This window comes from Chaetodon auriga, chromosome 24 (genome assembly GCF_051107435.1).
Source record: "Chaetodon auriga isolate fChaAug3 chromosome 24, fChaAug3.hap1, whole genome shotgun sequence".
NCBI classification, from domain to species: domain Eukaryota; kingdom Metazoa; phylum Chordata; class Actinopteri; order Chaetodontiformes; family Chaetodontidae; genus Chaetodon; species Chaetodon auriga.
The window spans coordinates 975,001-999,616 of NC_135097.1; the positions used below are offsets into that span (position 1 = coordinate 975,001).

Below are 24,616 nucleotides of genomic sequence, written 5' to 3' on the forward strand. Positions count from 1 at the left end.
ATACCTGTTGAGGAAAACATGCACTTTAAGGCACCATATGCCGCATTCAGGACCACATGGGATTTGGAAGTGTTCTGATGTCATATTCATCAAGGCATCAAGACATTTACAGTATAAAGTAGTTCAAGACTTAGGACTTAGAGTCAGTCCCCCGTTTGAGGAAATGTTCCATTTCCCACTGGCCCTGAATGCAACATTAAAAACAGCTGGTTTTATAGCCACAGTGGAATGAGAAAATGTTGAATTTCTTGAAGTGACTCTGCAAGAAATCAAGTAAAAATGTAGGAAATATGTTGCTGCAGTTTCAGATTACATCTTCACCTTCTACACAACAAAGTTTAACACGTTTATGTTTACGTCAAGAGTGAACTTTACGTGAGCTGTAAACAGTAAATACAACACGGCTATTCCACAATGCTACAAATCTACTGACAAAGCTGTGTAAGAGTTTACAGGTCGAACGCAAAGTATAAAAGCTGTCAGATAACTTTTGTCTCTTCACAGAAACACGACTCAGGACTGTTAATACTGCTCTGGGAATTGAGATGGTTTTGGTTTTGGAGGCTCTTGGAAATTGGTTTGCATGAGTTGCAAACAATCCTGTGCAGACACCATGTTTTGTTCAGCCCTCTCTGCTGAACAAAACATGGGCCTGAGCCTGAAGCTGAGCCTAGGCCTGCAGGATTTTGTTGACTTGCTCAGAATTTATCTGATTTGATATTTGTGCTTCTACGAGTCAGCTTCGTAGTTAAGTGTTTTTTTTTTTGTTTTTTTTTTAATTGATGGGGGGTCTGCACGGGGTGTTTTACTCCCCACACTCTCTACACCATACCTGTGTCTGACTTCCTCTCTTCATTCAACAAAAACAGACTTGGCGCGTAAATCCAATACCTGATTGATTTTCTGTTGATCGATTCATCGTTTCAGGCCTTTCGTCGCTGGGTGTTGTTTCAGTACTCGTCCTGATTTGATTCTTAACCAAAGTTAACAACAATGCAAAGGAATCATTTTCTGTCCAGCCAGTTAACTGTTGAAGCAGTACTTTGTTTCCTTTCAAATCGTAGGGTTGAATATTGTTTTGGTGGCGTTATCAGAGCGACACTTCCTGCACTTTAAATCAGCGACTGTGAGGTCAAACAGTGAGTTCGGAGATCCGAGCGGACATTCAAAGCTGGTTTTGTCTGCATTTTGCTCAGTGTCACAAAGGAATTAAGGGCAGATGTGACGTGGTTAATGGCTTCACTACGACCGGCGTCGTTCCTCGGACAGAAGAGGCCGATGAGTCCCCTTTCAGGACGAGGACGCATTGAGGAACGGCTTTTCTTCCCCCTGGTGGCTCTTCATGTGTGTCTTCAGACAGTGGCTCTGAGTGAAGGCTTTGTCGCAGACGCTGCACTCGTACGGTCGCTCTCCGTTGTGGGTCCTCATGTGGACCGTCAGGTGTTCTTGGCGAGAGCACGCTTTCCCGCAAACCCCACAGATGAAGCGTTTGATGCCAAGGTGGCTCCTCACGTGGTTGTTCAGGTGAGTCTTGCGTTTGAAAAAGCGGCCGCAGTCGGAGCAGCCGTACGGCGCCTCGCCGGTGTGCACACGCATGTGATTCTTCAGCTCGCCATTGGATATGAAGCCTTTGCTACACACGGTACAGACGAACGGCCTCTCGTTGCTGTGCGTTCTCATGTGAGTCGTCAGACCGCAGTTCGAGAGGAATGTCTTGCAGCAGATGTGGCACAGGTACGGCCGGTCTCTGGCTGTGTGCGTCTTCTCATGCGCCTTCAATGTGCTGGAAAGTTTGAAACGCTTCCCGCAAACCTCACAGCCGTAACGCCTTTCCCCCGAGTGAGTGGCCTTGTGGCGGGTTAAAGATCGCATGTCGTACAAAGATTTACCACAAACGTTGCAGTGGTACTTGTCTCTACCTGCGTGCACTTTCCTGTGCGCTCTGAGCTGCGCCTTCAGACCAAATGCCTTCGGGCAAAGGTCACACTTGTGTGGTTTATCCGCCACGTGGACCCAGCGGTGAACACTCAAGCTGGAGGTGTGAGCGAAGGTTTTGTTGCAGACGTCACATGTGAACGGTCTGTTTCCTGTGTGCAGAGTGGTGTGGCAGTTGAGGCCAGCGATGGTGAGGAAAGACTTTCCACAATATGAGCAGTTGTGAGTTTTTTGATAATTTCTAAGATGTTCCTTTAACTCTTCCACAGATTCAAAATGTTCTCCGCACACTCCACAGGAACACTGCGGTTCCTCCACGTGACTCCAGGCATGCTTGATCAAACTGCCCAGCATCTTGTACCAAACTCCACAGACTTTACACGGCGTTTTACTCCTGATCAACTTCTCCTCCACACCAGACATTTTGGCTCCTCGCCTCCTCCTCGTCTTTGGTGACTGCGGCTCAGGATCCGGTTTCCAGTCGTCGTCTCCGTCCAGCGCCTCGTCTCCATCTTTGTCATCACTGGAGTCCACTTGGCTCTCAGCCACCTCTTCGTCAGCAGCTTCCTCCGTTTCCATGTCCTGTTGATGTGATGTTGAGCTTCTGGACAGGACGTGTTGAACAGGGCTGCTGTGGTGCGAAAATGGAAAATGACTTATTATTATTATTATTATTACTTGTATGATGTAGATATCTGTAGTGTGAAAGCGTCGCCATCCATCTGGGCCAAATCTCAGCATCAAGTCCAACATTAGGAGTTAAGAAGAAGACGACGACGATAGCCAGCGAGTGAATGAAAACAATGCTGCATTTAAAATAGCTAAAACAAAAAGTATTTCAGACATTTAATGAGGAAGGAAATGTGTTCAGCGTGTTAATTAGACCTCAAGGATCCATTCTCTTTATGCAGAACGTCCACTTCAGAATAATGTATGTTGTATAATTAATTAAAAGCACTGATGCATTAATGTGTTCAGAGTTTTAATGTTGCAGCTGATAAATGTGGGGAGATTCATCTTTAATATATTTTAGTTGATCTTTTTAATAAATCTGAACCTGCAAAAGAGCCACAGCTGTCAGATGAATGAAGCGACGCAGAAAATGGAATTCTCAACTGAAGTCCAAGTACTTCAAAAGTGTCTTAAGTGAGGCACTCGAGCAAATGTACTTAGAAGTCATCTGACGGCCGATCACACGGTCACATTTCAAACGTGAAACGTTCTGTCGAAGAAATATTTCGGAGCAGTTTTCCTTCGGTGTGGTCTTAGTGTAATATCTGACTTGTGAAACTGACGTTGTTTCAGTCGGGCTGTAACATCGAGCACGAGTTTCTGCTGGACCCATGAGCTCACCTCAAACTGTGCTCAGCTCCATCGCCTCGTTCTGTCGCGGCGGCGGACCAAGAACCAGCGTCTTTCTCGTTATTCCTTGATAAAAGGTGAAGCTGCTTGTCCTCTTCTTCCTCCTTTCCCGTCTACAAGAGTTTTTTTTTTTGAAAGAAACAACTTTTTACAAGAAAGAAGAAAATGAATACAGTTGAACTTCAAGCATAACACTGTGTGTTTGTTTCTACAATCTCAGAGCAGGAGCATGTACGTGCTTTAAGGAATGGATAATCCTGCAGTATATACTTTCAGTCGGATGTAGAGGAACGTCTTTCCGATGCTGGCGGACTTCGTGGACCTGTAGATCTCCTCTGGCGTCAGTGTCTTCAGTTTGAGCCTCTGGAGCCGCCTGCTCCTGTCGGACCTGAAGATGTCGAAAGGCTTGTTGTTCTCTGCCAGCTGAGGGAAGGTGGACCTCAGCAGACCCAGGAAGTCTGCTTCCTGTAGGCCACGAGGACACCTCAGATCCCGTATCGAGGATTTCAGTAACACTGAAACGGAGAAAAAGAAACCAGGAGTTCTCGATTATCCTGAACAACCTCTCACTCATTTACTGCATCTTTTCAGAACTACATTTTTTATATTCACCATTCTTTGACAGCATGTCTGCCTGGGAATCCTCCAGCACACAGACTCTGAGGAAGCGATGAGTCGGTTCTTCACCAAGGCGAGGTCTGCCACGCCTCCTCCTACCAGACGATAACCTGAGAGCAGACGTGAAGGGTCTCACTTCTCAGGCACAGTGATTCATGAAGCAGGAACGTTTTAATAAATAAAGATTTGTTGAAACTGATGTTTTGTTCCTCAAAGAAACCTGAGACATCCAATAAAAACCAATCATTGTGTTAATACCTGTGAGCAGATACGCCGTTATCTTTCATGCATTACCTGGCGTAGGTTTTGGTTCGATCAGCTGACGTCGTGGCAAAGCTGGGTGGAGAATCATCTGGTCTCTGTGGAGGATGAGGGTCTTCGCTGCTGCTCTGAGGATCCTCTCTGGTCTGGAACAGGTTTGTTCCCAAAAAACAGACAGGACTCGTTTTATGGAAGCTGTCTGGATCAAAATGCTCCACCACACAAACAAAAACAACACAAACACCTGTCAGAGCAGGTATTGAAGTATTACCCCATTGGTATTAAAATGCCACAACAGCCAAGAAAAACGGCCCTACCCTCAATAAATTAACACTTGTGGAAAGAACCCTTTGATTTCATCAATATTTCGCTTTAATAACAACAGATTAAACAACTATTTATCCATTAATTAAAATGCTTGTTGGCTAACTAATCTTCCCATGAGGCAAATTTGGGGACTCTCCTGGATTGTAGCTACACTGATGGAGACAGGACACTATTTCTGGTTCAAGGGGGGTCCTCTTAATAAAGACAAGTGATCATTATTATTATTATTTATCTATTTGAAACTATGTTGATGTCAAAGCACCTTCAGTCGGATGTAGAGAGCCGAGGTTCCTGCTCCACTCTGCCTGATGCTCCTGCAGATCTCCTCTGGGGTCAGCGTCTTCACTCTCAGAGGTTGGAGTCTCTTTGTTCTGTTGGATGTGAAGACGTCAAAAGGTTTCTGAGCAGCCAGCTGAGGGAAAGTGGACCTCAGCAGGTCCAGGAAGTCCTCCTCCTGCAGCCCACAAGGACACCTCACTTCCTGCACTGGGCATTTCTGAAACACTGAAACACACTTGTATCATGAGGTTGAGTTCATCTTTCCTGTTCTAATTTTTATTGTCACACAGTTCTTTCGGCAGAGGCTTCTGTTAAGACACTTGAATTCCGTCACTATTCAATCATGATGTACGGGATATTCCACAGCACTGTGAAGTCTTTCAAATGTACCCCTTGTTGACAGCACATCGGTCTGAGAGTCCTCCAGGATGCAGATCCTGAGACCTAGATGGCTCTGCGGGTCACTGGTCTGAGGTCTGCCAGGCCTTCTCCTGTCAGACGGACCTCTGGGGGAAGTTAACCCACAGGTTATAGATTGTTAGCTGGTTAATAACAAAACTAAACATCTTAGTGTTTATCACAGTTACATCACTGTAGTGGACATTTTCTACGTGTTCATGGCCAAAAGTATGTGGACACTGGAGTATTACACTGTATGTCATTGTGACATGTTCATTCAAGTGCTGCTGAACAGCCTCCACATGTTGAACCTGCTGCAGGGATTCCATTTCGACACCAGAGCATCAGTGAGGTCCAACACTGATGCTCTAGTGATCAGGTCTGGCTCGCAGTCCGTGTTCCAGTTCATCCCAAAGGTAGAGCTCTATGCAGACCAGTCCAGTTCTTCCACACCGAACAGGGAAAATCATTTCTTTATGGAGCTGCTTCATGTCATGTTGAAACAGCAAGTGGCCAAACGCGAACACTGTTATCTAAAACGCTGTATGATTTAGCATCAAACTTCCCCTTCAGTGAAACTGCAACATCACCAGATAACAGCATGCTAGCTAATAGCAACCAGCCAACAGCAGGTTGCTGTCACCACCGGCATGCTGCTCAGCTACCATGCTAAGCTAATGATCATGCTTGTAGCATGCTGCCTCAGCCACCATAAGGAACCAAACACAAAACGCTAGCATAGTGACAGCATGTTAAGCTAAAATGCTTCATTTGAACAAAAAGGGCCAAACCAGGAAGAACGGATGCAGGGCACACAGGAAGATGACCACAGGGGTGTCCACATACTTTTACCAATATAGCGAACATCTTCAATAAACTGGTGGCACTGAGATTTGTGACCTTGATTTTATTTGATAATCTGGATCCTTCAGATTTTCTCGTCTCAGTTTGGAGCTCGTTGCCAGTCGTGCTGACAGCTGCTGCTCTTCATCCCCACCATCACCCTCTTCATCATCGTACCACAGGAGGCCCAGACTTCCAGTGTCCTCCACACCTGGAGACAGATGGAGTCAAAGGTCCCATTTTGTTCAGCTCTTGGACTCATTGTAGGCTGAAACGCAACATTTCCAGTTTGACAGGAAGTTAAATCAACACATCATCTGCATAAAAAAAACTTTGGATTTCTATATTATTTTAGTTTATTTTAATGCGAAAATAATTTAGCGTACGACTGCAAGTCATTGACTTCGATTGATTAGTGTACAAAAACGTCAGAAAATAATACAAATTGCCGATTGTATCTTCCCGAACTCCACCATCGAAAAATTTCAGAAAAACATTGAACATAAAATACAGAACAAACAGAAGTTGTGTAAAAACTGCCGCACACATTTTATTCTAAATGCTTTCAGCGCTCTCACTTCAGCTGACATCGTCTTTCACTTAAACTAATGTGACATTTTTTCAGGACTCTCTCACTTTGACTGACTCTCAGTCGATCAGCTGCACTTCAGCTCTTTGAGCATTATCACCTCTGTGGTCACGCTTCAGCTTCTCTCAGTATTCTGTCCTGGCTGACAGATAGCGATCAAAATGAGAGACCCAGTAGATTTGACTGAGGTTGCTTTACTCAATCTTCTGTTATTTTTTGTAAAACTGCAACACAAATGAAATACACAACATTTTACAGTACAGCTAAATGAATTATGTTTAACATTCATTACATTCCAGTAAACACACACTATTATCGCATAAAAATGCTCCCACAGGAAATTAATCAAAATATAAAATGCAGCAATAAAGATGCAAATTCACCCACACAACACAAATGAGGCTCCACAATGAACTGAATTAGCCTTAGCAGCTTAACTAGTCTCGTGCTAACAGTTAGCTTCGCGATTAGCTTTAGCGTAGTTAGTAGTGTTGCTTTCGTCAATGAAAATTCTCACTAAATATCGTCAACGAACCTTTATCACGTGACGAAAACGAGACCAGACGCAAAGGCTGGTCATGTGACGATAACTGTAATTAAATATATAATGCAATATTGTTGACGAATAAAAATGAGACTAAATGTGGTTTACAAAACAAAAGCTCGCTAAAATGTCTCTTCATTTTCATTGACCAGACGAGACCAAATGTTCTGACGTTATTTGGTCTTGTTTAGTCGTGCTGTTCGTAACAGTTAACTGAGCTCCTCATATCAACATGTTTTTTTTTCAGAAAAAAACAAAAAAAAACAACTTCGGAGGATGGATTTGAAGGCCGATTACGTCATAACGCTGCGCGAAGGCTGTCCCAATTCGTCCAAATTGGAAGGATCCTCCAAATGCAGCCGACAAATGCGTCCTCCTTTTCCCTGTATTCAGAGGATGCAGCGCTACTATCCTTCACGGCCTCCCATATCCCAAGATGCTTTGCGCACCGATTGTTTTTTTTTAATAATGGCGACCTGTTGATATGAGGAGCTCAGTTAACAGTTAGCCTTATTAAAACTCTTCACTTACAAATGTTACAAGCTCGCATGTCAACTAATATCTTACTAGTATACTTCTTATACTCGATTGTGATTGGCTGCAGGGTCTCCGTTAAAAAGTGTTTTAGGACAACAGAACATACGTAATTTCACAGTTTATTTATCACAACGGCAAGACAGGAGACAACATGAGTGATTTTATAGTTTCCTTTAACCACATTTAATGATCAGAGTGAATGGTGGATAATATTTCTTGCAATAAAAATGATTTAGGAAACTATCTGTGGGCTTTGAGTCTTTGAAACAAAGTTTGGCATCATCCTCTGGACACACACAAGCGGTAAGAGGTGCACTTGCCCTCTGAAACGATACTTTGTATCACGTAACATAACGTTAAGCAGTCACGTCACTTCCCTCCTCTGATTAGGTCTAATATAACAGTTGCGCCGACCGAGCTGCAGGTTCTGTGGCCAGAGCCGGTTACCTTGGCAACGCGTCACAACGAGCGATATTAAATAGTCCACTCAGCCGCGTCTTGTTAAAAACTTACGATGTTAACGGTAAAAAAAACCAACATTAACGTATTAGTAATTGATTTAATATTTATTTCTTTCGTAAGTGACCATGGTATAAGCGGGATAACGCCCTTCGAGGTGTCCATTATCAGAAATGAATGGACGACGTGGAGGCGTGAACCGTCCGACGCGAAGCTGTGAAGATATTCACATCAGGTGAATTTGTAAGTTGTATAACAGGCTACATTTCGCGCCTCTTACAAGCGATCGGAGCTGTGCGGGCGTATCTCCGCACCCCGTACGTGTGTTTTCCCGGGTTAGGAGGGAAGAAGTTATGACGTCGTGACGCAATCAGGACACGCTCCGAAGGCTAGACCGTCTCATTTACCGATAGTTGATGCGGCCGACGGAGGATCCTCCGAAGGACCCAGCCTCCAGAGAGCGCGTAGGCTGGGTCCTCCGAAGGATGCAGCCCCTGAATTGGGACACACCTTCTGTCTCACTTCAGCGGCTGCTTCAGGTCGCACTGCGCAGTCGCAGCGACGTCACTTCCTCAATCCCCACTCGTGGCGTTATTTAGAAAATGCGGCTGTGCTAGCTTAGCGTTAACGACAGACAGCTGACGCAGAGAACAGGACCGATGGCCGACCAGCCGGCTTTGCTTGGTAAAATAAATAAATATGTTGTGAATTCAAATCAGAGCGTGTTCGTGTCTGTAATGGATGTTTTCTTGAGTCTATAAGATAACAATATAATAAGACAACCTTGTTTGAATTGTGAAATGGGTTTGGCTAAAAGAACACTTTGGTGTCGTCTATACTAAGAGGTACTATATTGACTGGGTTAAATAGAATTGCATTACTAAAAAGAGACTAAAATACAGTTTTCATTGACTAAAACTAGACTAAAATGTCATCAGTTTTCTAAAAGTAGACTAAAATAGTCAGAGATAATTGTGACTAAAATAAGACTAAAATGCTCAGACTTTTAGTCGACTGAACCTTGACTAAAAAGAGTATGAACGTGACTAAGACTAAAATTAAAACAGGCTGCCAAAAACAACACTAATAGCCGGGGGTGACTTGAGGGGACAACAGGGCTGGTTGCACCCGTAGGCCTTGCACCTGGTCTTAAGTCGGTCCTAACTTGGCATTCTAAGTCTGACCTAGTAGTTACGCCAGTTGCACCATCCAGGCTGAAGCTGTTTTCTCGCTAACACTGACCATAAAACGACCGCCTCATTAGGAGGAAGCAGAAAGTCAAAATCTAGGCTGTTACTGCAGTCGTGACTTCAAACAACACAGCTTGTGAAACTGATCAACACGGTAACATCATGTGTCATATATCCAGGGGCGCACATAACCAGTACGCAGGTACGTATGCATGCCAAAAAACAGAACCGTGAATCGTCCAGGTGTGTCAAAATGCGCGTTTTGGATATAGATCTACAACAAGCTGTGTGCCATGTTACCATGCTAACATTCAGTAAGGCTGACCACACTCATCCTCCGTCTTCTCTGCTGAGGATTTCACTTTATCGAAGCAACTCGGACTGACTGCCAGAGCTGCATGTTGATGTGAAGGAGGAACACATGAGCGCTGAAAGCAGCGTCCTCTGAGGACGACTTGGTCCAAACAGGAAATACAAGAAGCCACATTGGGCTCTTGTTTTTTTCCCAGGATGGTGAAGTCACAACCCACCCTCCTCTGACTCTGATCGGATAGTACTCGCTGCCTTTGTTGGTTGGGGTGGTTCGGGTGGTTGGGGTGAGGCATGACCAGTGGGATTGGCTAGGGAAAAGGATATCTGGGTCATAACTTCGCCAAAGCTGGCTGCACTCATTGGCCACCCACGAGGACGGGGGCAGGGTCTCATTTAACACCTGAGGGCCAGTCTACACACTGATGTTAAAGAAAACCCTTACACCTTTAACACTTCATCGATCCTCACAAACGGCTCATTGTTAAAGATGATGGGTTTGTTTTCCCTACTTCTTTTAACATGTTTAGAAGGAAAAGAGCCTTTGGCCTACCTGTCTGCTGTGTGTGCTGCTGCTCCTCTTCCTCTTCTTCCTCACTCACAACAACCACCTCATGGCCTCCAAGATCTGGAACCAGGGCTTCGTGTTTCCAGCCACAAGTAAAAGAAACCCAGATAAATATTTCAAAAAAAATGTTGCTCATGTTAAGCACGAATGGCGCCGTAATGGTGTGCAACCAACGCAGACTGACGGTGAACCAAACGTGAAACCTGACTTCATTTACAGATGTTGGTGAAACTTTTTGTATGCCGATTTGTAAGTCACGTCATGGAAATATGGCTCAGCGTTCACTTGATGTCCTCCGAAGTGTGCAGGTTTGTCAGCGAGTAAAGTAACTTGAAATTAGCAGGTTTTAAAATTAAGTTCCACAAATAAAGAAAACGGGGTGTTAGTGAGTGGAGGAGACGCTATTGTTCATCAGTCATTCAAACACTGACCTCTTCTCTCCAGGTTGACCCGAGGCTGCAGGAGAAGCTCCAGCTGCCTCCGCTGCTGGTCGATCTCCCGTCGGAAGCCCGAAGCCTCCTCCTCGTATCCGGCTACGGTTCTCTCAACAACCGCTAAGATTTCCTGCGCGGCCGTTGTCAGTTTCTCGGTGACGATTCCTCTCAGAATCTCAGCTTTGGACATGTTACTAAGACCGTCCAGTGTCTCAGAGCTGCCAGGGCTCCTCTCCATCCAGTAAAACATCTTTATTTTCTTTCCACTGCTGTAATTTTACTGAGTAATTTTTGCACATTTGCGCCGACTGTGTTGTTCCGGGTTTTGGTGCAGCTATAAATGGTGTCCGACGAGAAACAAGTTGCACAAACTGCAAATGTTAAAAAAACAAAAACAACAGCCGTCAACAAAATATTATGTTTATACAACCACCATCTCCAACACAGATGATCAATCCAAAGATATAATTCATTATATAATTAGTATAATTGTGTCGTACTGTGTTTTCTTCCATAATGTTTATCTTGTAGAGCCAGAAAATTTCGAAGAAATCATTACATTACCATGACCTCACGAACACAAGAAATACACACGATGCCAACTATTTTACAACTCTGTATTGTTCGGAAATACAGCATGTGTCAGATGGTGTCTGACTTTTTTCATCATAATCATCACCATAAAGCAGCTCTTTGCACCCTCCTGATCAGAGCTGAGCCATCCAGCTCCAGCAATGACATTTACATTTTTTTTCAAGGTGATTACAAGAGTTTATCTACACTTGAGTAACTTTGAACTGGATTAAAATGGTGTGTCCTGATGGCAGGATCGAGAATGGAACTGCAGTCACCAACAACATTTCATTTTTCTACAAATAGTTTATTGTAGATGCTGCAAACACACAAATGAGGTTGCAGAGTAAAGACGGGTGGCTTCAAATATACAAACCTTTAAATCAACATAAAACCATGCAAGTTTTCTGAAACCAAAAATGTTCATCTCTGCAGGAAACATTCTTCAAACTATTGTTCAGTCACATTTCACAGACAGCAGGATAATGACTATGTTCACATGTTCCTGAGTTAACGACGTCATAGTTTTGCTGTCTGCCTACAGATTCACACGCTCAGCCAGGATCATTCTGTTAACAGGTGTCACATGTTCAGGACACTCTACTCTCAGCGACAATCCTCTGCTCGACCGCCATGACTCTGTTGGTACGTGAAGTACAGGGTGTGGAGGCTTTTAATTAAGAGCATTGACAGCATAAAGAGTTCTGACATATTTACATGACATGTAGCTCATCATGTGTGACTGTGCTGGATCTCAACACAAAGGCTGAGAGAAACATCTTCTAATGTTCCAAGTCTGATTCAGAAAACCCTCTAAACTGCACAAATGTGATGCAAATTGTTCATCTACATAATTGACACCCCAGAACGGTGCATGAGTCTACCTGCTCCAGCTGCTGGCACGGTATCGACTGTAGACTGGAACACAGGAACTGACGGACGGCAGGAAGGGCTCGTGTCCGTGGTTCTGCTCATAAATGCTCATTTTGTTACATCTTGAACACCATGTCTTCTGTCATGGTGGAAGAATATTTGTTGTCCTTCTTTCCAGTGTCTTGTGGGGTGCCCCAATGGTTGATCCTTGGTCTTGTACTCTTCCTCAGGTACTCTTACGTCACGTAAATCTTCAGCACAGTATTCCGTCCTGTTTTCATGCCTCCACACCGGCAACAGTCGTGGCCGTAGACATTATGCTTTTCAGTTGTCCATCATCCCATTCTCGTAAACACCTTTATGAACACCAGAAAGCTTTTAGGGAATTTCTTCAAATGTTCACTTGGACTCAATGACGACACCAGAATTTGGTGGGCAAAGGTCAAAGGTCACCATAGCTCAGTTGATAAGGTGTGCATCCCGTGTATTGAGGCTGTTAGTCCTCTGCAGTGGCCGCAGGTTCGACTTCTACCTGCAGCTCATTTGATATGGTCGCCCCCTCTTTCCAGTCATGTCTTCAACTGTCTCTGACTCAATAAAGGCAAAAAGCCCAAAAATAATCTTTAAAAAAAAAGGTCACTGTGACCTCACAAAACACAAACCGATCAAATTCATCGGCTAAAACGATGACGTGATGACATTTAATGTCCAAAAGGTCAAAGGTCCGCTTCACTGTGACATCATCGTGTTGTGCAGAAAGTCTTTTCTGTCCATTAATCAGCAGCATCATTCGGGGACAGAAGGACAGACTGTGACCATATTTCACATCTGCTCAGATGCTGAAATGGTGACTCTGATCTTCAAAGTGTCTGATTGTTCAGATCTTCTGTGCGTCAGGTTGAACGTGTGTGTGAAGCATCAACATTTTACAGGTTGTAGCTCCTCTGCAGCAGCGTCCATATGTGAAGCATTGCTGTCCACCATTAGCTGATTGGTTGAGCTGATATTGATCAGGTGATTGTCGTTGCTCCATGTGATGAAGCTCTCTATCAGCCCTCTGAACTCCTCTGGACAAATAGTCTCCGAGTGAGGACAGCATTATTCTTCCTGGACATTATTCACTGAAATCATCCAATATTTGAGATTCTTTAGTTATTTATTTTCGTCTGGACCAAACTGGAGGGCCGACAGACTACCATCCACAGAACAACGCTGCCAGCAGAGCTGGAGAGAGAACAGGTTAGAGGGCTGACCGACAGGCAGCGTCTGTGTGGAACATTCCACAGGTCAACAGGTTCATTGGTAACAGGTTGTTTGGCTGTTCACGAGCAAGGATGGAGCGACGTTCACCCCTTTGTGAACACGTGATTGTACAAAGGATATTCATTTTCAATGATTAAGGCTTGAACTCTGAATGTAAAGAAGGTGAGTGAGTGCATCAGAATGCATCAGACGCCACTGGTTGGCTCCACCTGAACCCCACCCCTTCTACATCCCTGGGTGTGAACAACAGGGAAGAAGCACATAAAGAGAGAGAGACAGACAGAGAGAGACAGAGACAGAGAGAGAGACAGAGAGAGAGAGACAGAGAGAGAGACAGAGAGAGAGACAGACAGAGAGAGAGACAGAGAGAGAGAGAGAGAGAGAGAGAGAGAGACAGACAGAGAGAGACAGAGACAGAGAGAGGGAGACAGAGACAGAGAGAGAGACAGAGAGAGAGACAGACAGAGAGAGAGACAGAGAGAGAGAGAGAGAGAGAGAGAGAGAGACAGACAGAGAGAGACAGAGACAGAGAGAGAGAGGGAGACAGACGAGTCGTCCAACAGAACCATCAGAGTCTCCTGAACAGCAGCCTTCATCTTCCTCATCCTCCAGCAGACCTCCAGAGGGTAAGACAATCTGCACACCTCAGCTGATAATCACATGTTCAGACACACAGCAGGACGCTCAGTGGACACATGGACATTTCAAATGTGTTTGAGGACCGTGACAAAGGTGCTGAAGGAGAAGAATACAAACAGGTTATGTATCAACAGGTTGTGTCACACATGCGGCACAGTGGCTTTAACAAAAGGAAAGACATGTTTTGGTTTCATAAAGGAAAATTAAAGACGTCAGAGTGTAAATTATTACATGACTGAATCCCCATTTAAAGGACAAGTTCATCATTTTTCAAGTCTGTCTTAAAACAGTGGTCAGGTGCCCATGTGAACGGCGCTTGCTGTAATCACTCCTCCTGTGCACACCGGACCTTAAGAGATGTGTTCATCATGCACTTTAACTCAAGGGATGGGGGACAAAGTCCACAGTCCTCGTTGTGTGTAAAGCTTCCTTTGAAAGCTGATCTGAACTCAGTATGAGTGGATCTTCCCCAGCTACAGTCTGTTTAGTACCAAATGCCCTCTTTTGCTTTGGAGAGATAATAACAGAAGGAGGAAATTCACACTGAAAAGACTGTAACTTTGGAAGATATTCACTAAATTCATATTTCAATCTGCAAAAAAGCATTTGTTTTCAGCACAAACAAGTTAATTTGATTAATTAGATAGGAACCAAAATGCCACATTTAGACAGAGAGGACAGGAGATCAAAAAGGTTTAAAGTCTTTAATGATGAGTGATAACTGAAGCAAACCGATGGAGTCGATGAGTTTCCAAAGCTTGAGGAGGAGTAAGCCAGACGAGTGTAGATGAAAACCTTTCAAAAGACGCAGACAGACAGACAGACAGACAGACAGACAGACAGACAGGGCATGGACGGAGACAGGTGAGGGCAAGGCACCTGAACGTGCACAAAAGACAAGAGTCAGGAAGGCAGGCAAGGAAAAGGTGTCACTGGAGAGACAGACAGGAGACAGAGGGAGAGGAGACACGGAGGGGAAAGAGGACGGGAACTGTGGATCCCCACAGCAGATTCAGCTCATGATTCTCATTTCAAAAGTTGATAAAATGACAGCGTGATGTCATCAAATCATCACTCTGCTGTGTACAAACACACTTTGGAATAGTTATTTTTTATTTCTTTGATGGTTTAAAGTCCTGGAAATCCAAAATGTGAATGAGTCCAAACCTTTTTGAATGACCTTTGAATGTGGCTGTGACTCTGTCCAATCAAAGATGTCCAACTGTGTGTCTTCCAGCTCTGTCTTCAGCTGATTGGCCGCCTCCAACATGCTCCGCCCCCTGCTCTTCCTGTCTGCTCTCATTGGGCTGGCAGGTAAGCACACGCACGGCAGCCATTTTGAATCTTCAGCCACAAGACGAGTTGAGAGAGTTCAGTAGAAGCAACATGAACGAAGAGCAAACGATCTCAGAGCGAAGAGCAGAATGACTTTAAGTCCATCAGTAACTTTAAGAGCTGATAATCTGCCAGATGTGCAGAAACGTTGCTGACATCTGTTTGTTTCTAAGAAGAAGCAGTAACTGATGATGAGACACGAAGAGATTTGACTGATAAACAAACTCTGTTTTATTTTCCTTCATGAAGTCCACATTTGAATCCTTCTCTGCTGTCCAACCAGCTCACAGACAGTTCTGACCTCTCATGTGTCTCCATCGTCTTCAGGTGCTGAGACGGTCAATGGTTCTTCAGTCGTCGACATCAGCAATTGTCCCATCACGTTTTATGGAAAGCAGTATGAAGAACTCTATGTGAGTAGGATGAGGCCTGATGCTTGAGAATGTCTTTGTTTGCTTCCATCTGCCGTCACTATCGATGCTCAGCGTCCAGCTGTGGTAGAGATGATGTGTGCAGACTGAGGGAACGTCACCAGTCGATGAAACCATAACCTGACGAGATCAAGACGCTGCAGATTCTGAGCCAGGTGTCGCAGTTGATCTCCTCCGAATGTAAAACCTCAGGGCATGATGGGAAACGGCTGACTCTCCCCTGATCTAAGAGCTGATTGGTTTAGATGTTGGATCAGCAACATGACGTTTCATAGAAACTTTTCATTTTGTGTTGAATTGGAGAGATTCTGACTGTATTAGATTTTGTCCTCTGAAGGTTTATTCTGTTAACACGCTGAATGTTGTGTGGTCGATTGATTCCATCAGTCAGATCAATAATGAAAACCGTCGTCCTCTCATCGTGTCTTTTCATCTTCTGAATGTCTTTCGTTGGAGAGCGAACTGAATGAAACCTCTGCAACTCTCTGAGTCAAAGTTCAGTTTTGTACAAAAGTTATTGTTGGTATTTTACTTCTTGTCTCTGATTTTCTCAGGTGAGCTTCGAGAGTCAACAGTTAGTCGTCTGTTTCGACGACTATTACAACGTCTCTCAACCTGCACAGGACTGTATTCTGGGGCCTCCAGTCGACACAGAGAGAGTGCTGATATTGAGACAAACAATCCATCGAGCTATTATCAAAATCTTTACCGTGGCAAAGTACCAACCATGTTGAATGACTTTGAATGTTACGTAGAGATTGAAGACTACTCTAGTCCATCTGTGAGTGTTCCTCAGTGTCATGACTAAATACATTTGACCAGTGTTAATGTTCACTCAACACAAGTTAATTTTTAGGTATATAAAGGATTTGACATGAAAACCTTTTGAAAAAGCTTTTGAAGGAAACTTCCTAACAGTGTCTGTATCTCCTCTGTTGACTCTTTGCAGAGTACTTTCAATCTAGCTAACTTTGGGACACAAGCAATGATGTATTTCTCCTTTCTCAATACTGGTTCATTTGTGAGTATATGAAATACATACATATTTGCATCCATATAAATATACTGACGGAATGATGTAAGGCTGCAGATGATTGATGAACAGTTACAGACTGTGTAGTTTTATGTGTGTGATGTCTGTTAGGATGAAGAACTGAGTTACTTGTTGTGTGTAGGATTTAGGGGGATCCACTGGCAGAAATGTCACATAATAATCATCATCGTGTTTCCATTAGCGTATAACCACGTGAAAATAACAACGGACGTGTTCTTGTTAGCTTAGAATGAGCTCTTTCTATCTCCAGAAGGAGCAGGTCCTCCTCCACAGAGTCCACCACGTTTCTACAGTAGCCCAGAGTGGTCAAACCAAACACTGACTCTGGAGACGGACTCTGACGTTTTTCACATTTCTCAGGGCCGTCGTAGAGGAGGGTGAGACGGGGGGTGTTCAGTTGGTTGCAGTCTGCAACTTGACCTCTAGATGTCACTAACTCCTGCACACTGGACCTTTAAAGCTGCTGCGTGTCGGATCAGAACATTTCTGACTCTGGCGACTCCTAGTGGTGGTATCAGGAAACACTTTGGCTGACAGCAGTGAAACTCCGTTCTCCCCCCTCCACCCTCCCAAACTCACCCAGTGACACTGACATGAGTGGACTGAAGGCTACACAGAGACTGCACCACTTTACATCAAGATTGTCTTATTTCCCAAAAAACACGACAGCAGAATCATTTCCAAGATGCTCCAATCACATACGACACGTGGAGCGTCCCGCAACCATGACATCACAACGTCCCTGATGGAGTCCAGCCAGAGACATTTGTGGATCGTCGTCTCTCGTCTGTCTCTCTCCTCATTTCCTGTCACTTTTCTACTGTTAGCTGTCTAAATAAGACAAACATTATCCCCAAAAATACTTTGAACGAACCTGCACATGGAGTCAAGGTCACTTTTTACTCTTGTCAAAAACTGGACAAAACGTTTAGTTTAACAAGTGGACGAAGACATTTTCCCACAGAGTTTGGTCTGTGTTTATGTTAACATGTATGAATTCAGTCTCCTCTGTGACAGTAACACTGGTTGTGTTTGTTGCTGTTTAGACGTTTAAAACTTTGGTCAATGGATCCACAATCGATACGTTCACCTTCTCAAGTGGTAATGACACATTAATCAATGATGGTGGTGACATCAGTGCATGCAGACACTCAGGTTGGCAAATCCACTGATTCCACAAATGAACCTCAGAGTCTGTGACAACTAAACTGAAATATTTTAACACTCCTGTTTTTGTTTGCTTTGGGTCACAGTTTGGAAACTTGTCAGTGAACTTTGACTTTTTAACCTGATGCAAACCTTTCTTCACCTTTCAGGTGTCATGTACAAACCTGGAACAAACGCCTCTGACCCAGAAACCTGCTTCAGTCTAACCTGTAATGACTCTGCAGTCCTCGGTATCACTCAGTGTGGCCCTCTGGATTATTGTCAAGATAACACCATGTAATTATATGTCCTATATATTTAGCAGAAAGAGCTGTGATGATATGAGGACTTGACGAGGACTTCCTAAAGCTTCATTTATTCAGGGAAGTTTCACTGAGGGCATCGCTCTCCTTTGCAGGTTCAACAGTAGAAAGCTTTTAATGTGAAGCAGCAGCAGCAGCAGGAAATGTTGGGTTTGCATCAGCAGTAACTCAACACAGCTCAAACGCTGCTCTGATAGGAGCAAAGAGATGAGTAAACCGTGAGGCTGATATCTGTGAGACCAAAGCAAGGACAGGAACGTAGAAGTGAACCTAAATTCCAAAAACACAGACATTCAGTTTCTGAGAGCTGAACACTGACAGACTTTGCAAATCAGTGTCTTCTCTCTGGTGTCCAGCAAAGTCCACACATCAGTTTAGTGAGAGACCAGGATCTGTTTTGAGGGAGGAGACCGTCACAGGTCGGCCCCGGTCGGCTCTGTCTCCAAGCCGGACCACAACAGAGTCAGAGCAGTTATCCTCTGCTGTGGGGCTGCAGTGGAAACTCTGCAGGCCATACAGAGCTCACAGCAAAACGCTGCCTGACCTCCAATCAGTTTAAAAGCAGCTGACACTTTATCTGGATCAGGACCAGGTTCGAACACAGCACAGTTTTCATTAACTGTGATGTGGTTACTGAGATCAAGTGTCCAGTGTGTTACTGGAGAACGTTCCAGAACAACAGTGAGACGTTTCCCTGGAAATGAACCAAATGTTGATTTTTCTGCCGAGTCCTTCAAGTCACTGCTGTTGGCTGACGTGAGTCAGGCCTGTGAAAACATTACAATCAATTATTATGTAGATAAATGCCTCAATGAAGACATGAACATGAACACATGAAGACTTCACTCCTGTAGTTTGTTTGTTTGAGGGCCCCCTGGTGGTCGCGGCCCTCAGCAGCAGCTGCTGATGGTGTTTGTTGTTTCTGTCCTTCTGTGCCTCCATTAGCTGCATTCTTAACCCCATCTGCACTGTGACCGGCCCCGCTGTCATCGACTTTTACGGTGATCTTAACACGGTCCAGGATCGGTGTGCGTACACTCTGCTGTCTGGTTCGACAGTCTCCGGCCTCACTGTGGTGGGGTATTTCCGGGAACGCCGTCGTAGAGATGTGAGCTTTTTGGACAGTGTGACACTGCAACTGGACGGAGAAGAAGATGTTCACCTGGAACAAGGGGGGATAGTTAAGGTAAGCTACCTACAGCCACAGTCAAGTCAGTGTGGACTTTGATCCCAAATCCTCGTCTCATCCTCTGCTGTGTCAGCTCTCATCTTTCTTCTCAGGGACATGAGAAGCACTTATTTTAATACTGGTGAACTCGGTGGTGGTTGCAGTGAAAACAGCCTGTTTGTGTGTGTTTGTGGTGATTGAACCTGTGTTTCCTCCACTTTGTCTCTCTGCTGTGATGCAGCTGGGAAACACAACGCAGACTATCAACGGCTCGACTGTGCTGTCAAACGGTGTGGAGGTCTCTGAGGACCAAACTGGAGTCACTGCTGTGAAGACAATTGGCAGCAACACTGTTTCTGTTTTCTTTGACGGCAACACTGCACAGATCCTCTTGACAGGTACAGAAACTGAAATCCTACCACTCACCACACAGGAGTAATGATGACACTCAGCGCTCATTTGGGGCATCAGAAAGATGAACCAAGCTGTCAGTTAGTGAGCTGCTGTTCATCCAGTTTGAACGTTGATACTGATTCTGTCCTGAACCTGTCCAGGACCTCCTGGAGAGGATCCAAATCTGGGGGGCCTGTGTGCCGACTCCAGCACGTCTTTGAGTGATGAGAGACTTCCTGGGGACAACGAGTAAGGCTTCAATCACAACCCACTGAATACTGTTGGTCACAGGGTTCAATGTACTTGTCTCTCATTGAAATTCAGTCTCTGAACACATCTCAACTTGTCTGGAACGTTCATGTTTCGGTTGACTCTGACTTGACTTTAAACGATCTGGACGCCTCTTGAAAAGATGAAAGGTTCCTTTGACTTGTGGACTGAAGCAACGATACAAAGCTCATATGAATCTATAACACTCAGAAAGTGTGTTTGTGTGCATCTGAACAAGTGCGAGCAGGGTATCAGTCCTGACTTTGTGTTGTGTGTCGCCCCCTAGCTGTGAGGTGCTGTACAATGACACTGCTGACAGCTCGATCAACTGCACCACGATGACTGAACAGTAAGCAGATGAAACAAACTCTCTGTATTCTACTTTCATGTGTGTGATAAATGTCATGTTACATCACATGTTTCATGTCATGTGATGTGAGGAGGGATGGAAGATAAACACACCTGAACTCAGATGATCCACCTGTAACTCAGCACTGATTGGACGTCATCCTTCATCTCTCTTTCTGTCTCTTCACATCTGTGGAACAGCTGTAATCTCCTGAATGACACGGTCTTCACCAGCTGTCACAACCACATCGATCCAACCCCCTACATAGACGCCTGCATCGACACTTTGTGCAAATACCCTGCTGTGGACGGTCTCGACTGTCAGTTCCTGGATGCCTACGCCAGACACTGCAGCCTGCAGATCAACGACACAGTGGACAGCTGGAGGTCAAAGGCCGGCTGCTGTAAGACTTCTCTCACTTCACATCAATTCAGTGAAGCTTTATCAACATGTTTTGAATAACAGAATCTAAATGTAAATGTGAACTCGTTCTACTGTATTTAAACTGAAATACTCAGAAGAAAAAATAAGTCTAAATCTAAAGACTAAAACAAGACAACAAATGTCTGACCTGAAAAAATCTTTGTCTCGTTTTTCAGTTAAACTTTCAGAGCCCAGTTTTCACAGTAGTTGTGGAGAATTGATTGATTGCTGTTGCAGTCCTTGTGTGTTTGTGACAGAATCAGCAGATCATCTGCATTAAAAACAGTCAGCACCTCCACTGAACTGTGTTTTTTTAGTGCTGTTTCATTATTGCAGTTTGTGTCATTATTCTTTACATGTGTCTCTCTGTCTCTCTTTCAGCCTCCCCTCAGCCCTTCTGTCAGGGAACGATCTGCAGTGATCATGAGTTCTGTGCAGAGACCATCGGTGGTGAAATCGGCTGCTTCTGTCGGGCCATTTTTGCCTTCCCGTACAAATCCAATGACACTTTGGGTACGACAGCTGCGACACGACACCATGACTGACTGGTGCAGAGTCCTGATCCTCAGAGGATGGAGGGTTTTCTCACAGGGAGACTTGTTTCACACAGCTGAGCTGTTGTGGAGCTGATGATAACTGACCTTCAGCACTCAGTTTGACTGAATGTTTGTTATCAGGAGCACAGATGAGACTTCATTAACTCAGCTCTTCTTTTTCACTCTGATGGTATCAAACCACAAAAACTGGTACTTTGGTTCCGAATGAAAGAACCGACAAAGGTCACTAAAGCAGGATTGAATGGTTTGACTTGTTTTTGTCCCTCATGGTGTAAGTGTCTGTCCGGTCTGTCCTCTCTAACATGGTCTTGTATTTGTCTCCCTCGTCTGTCCTGCTGGACGTTCAGGTGACCCGACGGTCTGCGAGGAGAACTCAGCTTCACTTACTCTGGTCGGGTGTCTCCTGGAGGAGAGAGGCATCAACTACACAACCTTACACCTCAATGACCCCACCTGCACAGGTCAGATGGATGAGGTTGACCACATGGTAACCTTCAGCTTCAACAGCAGCGACCCCTGTGGGACGGAGGTCACGGTGGGTTCTCCATCACGTCTTTCCTCTCAACAAGCAGCCAAATGTCTTCCAGCTCTCTGCTGAGCTTCTCCTGCTCTCCTCCAGTTTGGGATCTTTCTGTGGGTTGGGCTTCAGCTCTGACCTCCTTGGTTTCTAGTGATGATGGTCATCTATGAAGCTTATTCTAGCCAGTCAACACCTCACAAATGTCACATTTTAAGACTGAATGTAAAGAGTTGTGATGAATTTGTGAGGAACTTGTGCCGTAACAACATCTCCATGAATCTCCATCACCCTACAGTCCAACAACAGCCTTCTGATCTACACGAACACCATCACAGCCCTGAACAGCTCCTCTGACAACATCACTCGCCAGGACCGAGTCGACATCGACTTCTCCTGCTACTATACTCAGCCAGATGTCAACAATATGACCTTCAGAATCAAGGACAGGTGAGTGGAGGCTGTTATCTTTATGTTGTGAAAAGGTTTGTGAGTATAAGACAGCTGAAGTGTGTGTGTTCTCTGCAGCCCTGTAATCGAGCAGTTCACATCTGGAACTTGGAATTACACTCTGACCATGAAAGCCTACACCGACGCCAGACATACAGAGGGTGTGGACTCCAACTCTGAAGTCCAGCTGAACCAGAAGATCTGGGTGGTGCTGGAGACTGACGGGCTGGATGACGGTCTGGTCGCCCTGGTGACGGACTCCTGCTGGGTAACCAACCAGGCTGGGACTCTGAGATACAACCTGATCAAAGATGGGTGAGATGAACACAGAGGTGGTTGCTGCTCGCTGCTGTTCCAAATGAATCAGAAGCAGGGACTCGTTAATTAATGTGCTTCTTGATTCCTGAAAACAAAGTGTGCTCTGATGTGATGTGTGTTTAACTGTTTGTGAGCAGCTGTGCAAAAAGCGATGATGAGACGGTGGATGTGGAGGGAAACGGAGAGGGACTGTCCAACTACTTCTCCTTCAACATGTTCCAGTTCACTCGGAGCTCTGGTGACGTCGACCTGCACTGCAAACTCCACCTGTGCGCCACCCTGAACCAGACCTGCACCCCGGTACGCCTCCCAAACACACCACACGCACTCGTGAAACCAGCTGCTCCTCCCTGGATTACAGTTAGAACAGGGTGTCTGCCGGCCTGGTGGTTAACTCACGTACCGCAATCTGTGATGGTGGCGTCCCCGGGTCGATTCCAGCTCAGGGCGTTCATTCCACATTCATTCCTCGTTTCCTGTCACCTGTATATTTTCCTCTTCAGAATAAATGCATAAATGCCCCAAACAATCTTGATTAAAAGCAGTTAGAAGAGCAGTTACAGATGTGTCAGCTGCTGCTGAGCTTCCATCACCTCCACCAGAGACCGTCTGTTTCCTGTTGCTTTGTTCACTCTTCTAGTCCTGACCTGCATCACATGAACGCCCTCACTCTCAAACACTCTCTGCTGCCGTAACTAATTTTGGATCATCCAGAAACAGTTGATGGCTTTTTTTTCCAGTTGTTCTCCCGAAATCACAGCTGCCATCAGCCAATCAGAGTGTCTGTCAGTCACTGTGTGTATTTAGACTTACATTTCTAAATACTTTCTCCCATTACAATAAGAAACGTAAAGGCTTGACAGAGGAGTACTTTCTGCTCACTGTTCCAGTGTTAAACATGTAGATGTTCAAACTGAAGGACACGAAAGGTGAGATGTTTGCTCTCAGCAGCATCGGTCCACCATGAATGGATCAGTGTTGATCTTCCAAAGTCTGGACTTCATCTCTCTGTCTTGAACTTCCAGGACTGTGGTGGAGCTCCTCGGAGACGCAGATCTGCCACGCTGAAATATGAAGATGAAGCCCCAGCCTTCATCACCATGACCTGGACTAATTAGGTAAGATACAACTCTGCTGCTGACTGGTGACATCAGAGCAGCTGACCAATGAGGCGACAGCAGAGTCCTGCTGACCAGTGAAGGTGTGGTCGACCAAAACACCTCAAGTCCAGCTCCAAAATCTCCTCTTTGTGTTGATGCAGAGGTGATGTGAGGTGAAGTCCAACCTCTGAATGTGTTTGAACAAGCAGGATAAAAGCTGCTTTAGTCATGTTGACCTCTGAAACAAAGCTACAGGATCATCATCATCATCATCATCATCATCATCTGTGGTCACCACTGCTGTATGAAAGTCCAATAATAAGCAAAAGGAGCCTCATTGTGCCTTCAGCCAGAGAGAGAACTAGATGCTGCATCTCTATCTACTAAATCAACCATCAGACGAGCAAACAGAGTTCAACAGTTTCCTCTTTATCAGGCGTTGGTGGCAGGTCAGCAGTGGGCGGGTGGCGCTCTCTAGTGGTGAAAAACGTGGTCAACATGTAAATGTGTTACTCAGAGACGCTCATGCTTTCAGACCGGTGGAGACGGATCAAAGAGAGTCAGAAGGAAGAACCGTGACATGAGTGATGTTTGATGATCCGATGTAGAAAGTAAGATGTGAGTCTGACAGGGAGGACAGGAGGGTTTTTCTGCTCAGCTTTCAGACTCATCACAAAACAACAGAATGAAGACAGTTCAAGAGTCACACATGCTGACTTCAGTCGGGATGCAGGTTTGGAGAAAAGTCATCACTCACACTTTGGTCTGCTTGTCTTCTCA

At 44.9% G+C, this 24,616-nt stretch overlaps 3 protein-coding genes across 5 annotated transcripts in view; 2 read left to right on the plus strand and 1 right to left on the minus strand.

Annotated features, from left to right (window-relative positions):
• Nucleotides 1-2,345, plus strand: part of LOC143316970 (ceramide-1-phosphate transfer protein-like) — a 13,239-nt gene extending 10,894 nt beyond the window's left edge. For both annotated transcript variants that reach the window (XM_076724843.1, XM_076724842.1), the window contains one exon: nt 2,205-2,345. The gene's annotated coding sequence lies outside the window, so the exon portion shown is untranslated. The remainder of the gene's footprint in view (nt 1-2,204) is intronic.
• Nucleotides 1-10,992, minus strand: part of LOC143316954 (uncharacterized) — an 11,162-nt gene extending 170 nt beyond the window's left edge. Inside the window, exons 1-10 of one of the 2 annotated variants that reach the window (XM_076724814.1) lie at nt 10,652-10,992; nt 10,206-10,292; nt 6,082-6,235; nt 5,173-5,288; nt 4,766-5,007; nt 4,210-4,322; nt 3,910-4,025; nt 3,568-3,812; nt 3,289-3,410; nt 1-2,563 (exon numbers count right to left, since the gene is read on the minus strand). The exon at nt 1-2,563 is cut by the window's left edge and continues 170 nt beyond it. In XM_076724814.1, the coding sequence (XP_076580929.1) occupies nt 1,291-2,563; nt 3,289-3,410; nt 3,568-3,812; nt 3,910-4,025; nt 4,210-4,322; nt 4,766-5,007; nt 5,173-5,288; nt 6,082-6,235; nt 10,206-10,292; nt 10,652-10,904 (2,721 nt within the window). In that variant the 5' untranslated portion in view covers nt 10,905-10,992 and the 3' untranslated portion in view covers nt 1-1,290. Of the gene's footprint in view, nt 2,567-3,288; nt 3,411-3,567; nt 3,813-3,909; nt 4,026-4,209; nt 4,323-4,765; nt 5,008-5,172; nt 5,289-6,081; nt 6,236-10,205; nt 10,293-10,651 lie in introns of both variants that reach the window. The other variant, XM_076724813.1, reaches the window with a different exon arrangement.
• A 4,278-nt stretch (nt 10,993-15,270) lies between these two features.
• Nucleotides 15,271-23,854, plus strand: LOC143317403 (uncharacterized). Its single transcript, XM_076725553.1, has 16 exons — nt 15,271-15,316; nt 15,665-15,750; nt 16,323-16,427; nt 17,869-17,977; nt 18,139-18,265; nt 19,237-19,477; nt 19,701-19,857; nt 20,014-20,101; nt 20,409-20,471; nt 20,672-20,874; nt 21,276-21,407; nt 21,799-21,986; nt 22,267-22,418; nt 22,497-22,733; nt 22,874-23,036; nt 23,762-23,854. Exons 1-16 carry the CDS (start codon nt 15,271-15,273, stop codon nt 23,852-23,854), a joined length of 2,190 nt encoding a protein of 729 aa, XP_076581668.1.
• Nucleotides 23,855-24,616: the final 762 nt, after the last annotated feature.

Excerpts from the sequence above, each read along its gene's own strand:
- LOC143317403 (XM_076725553.1), top strand. The coding sequence starts at position 15,271 with ATGCTCCGCCCCCTGCTCTTCCTGTCTGCTCTCATTGGGCTGGCAG. Across the intron at positions 21,408-21,798 it reads CAAATCCAATGACACTTTGG|GTGACCCGACGGTCTGCGAG; the intron begins GTACGACAGCTG and ends CTGGACGTTCAG. Across the intron at positions 23,037-23,761 it reads TGAACCAGACCTGCACCCCG|GACTGTGGTGGAGCTCCTCG; the intron begins GTACGCCTCCCA and ends TTGAACTTCCAG.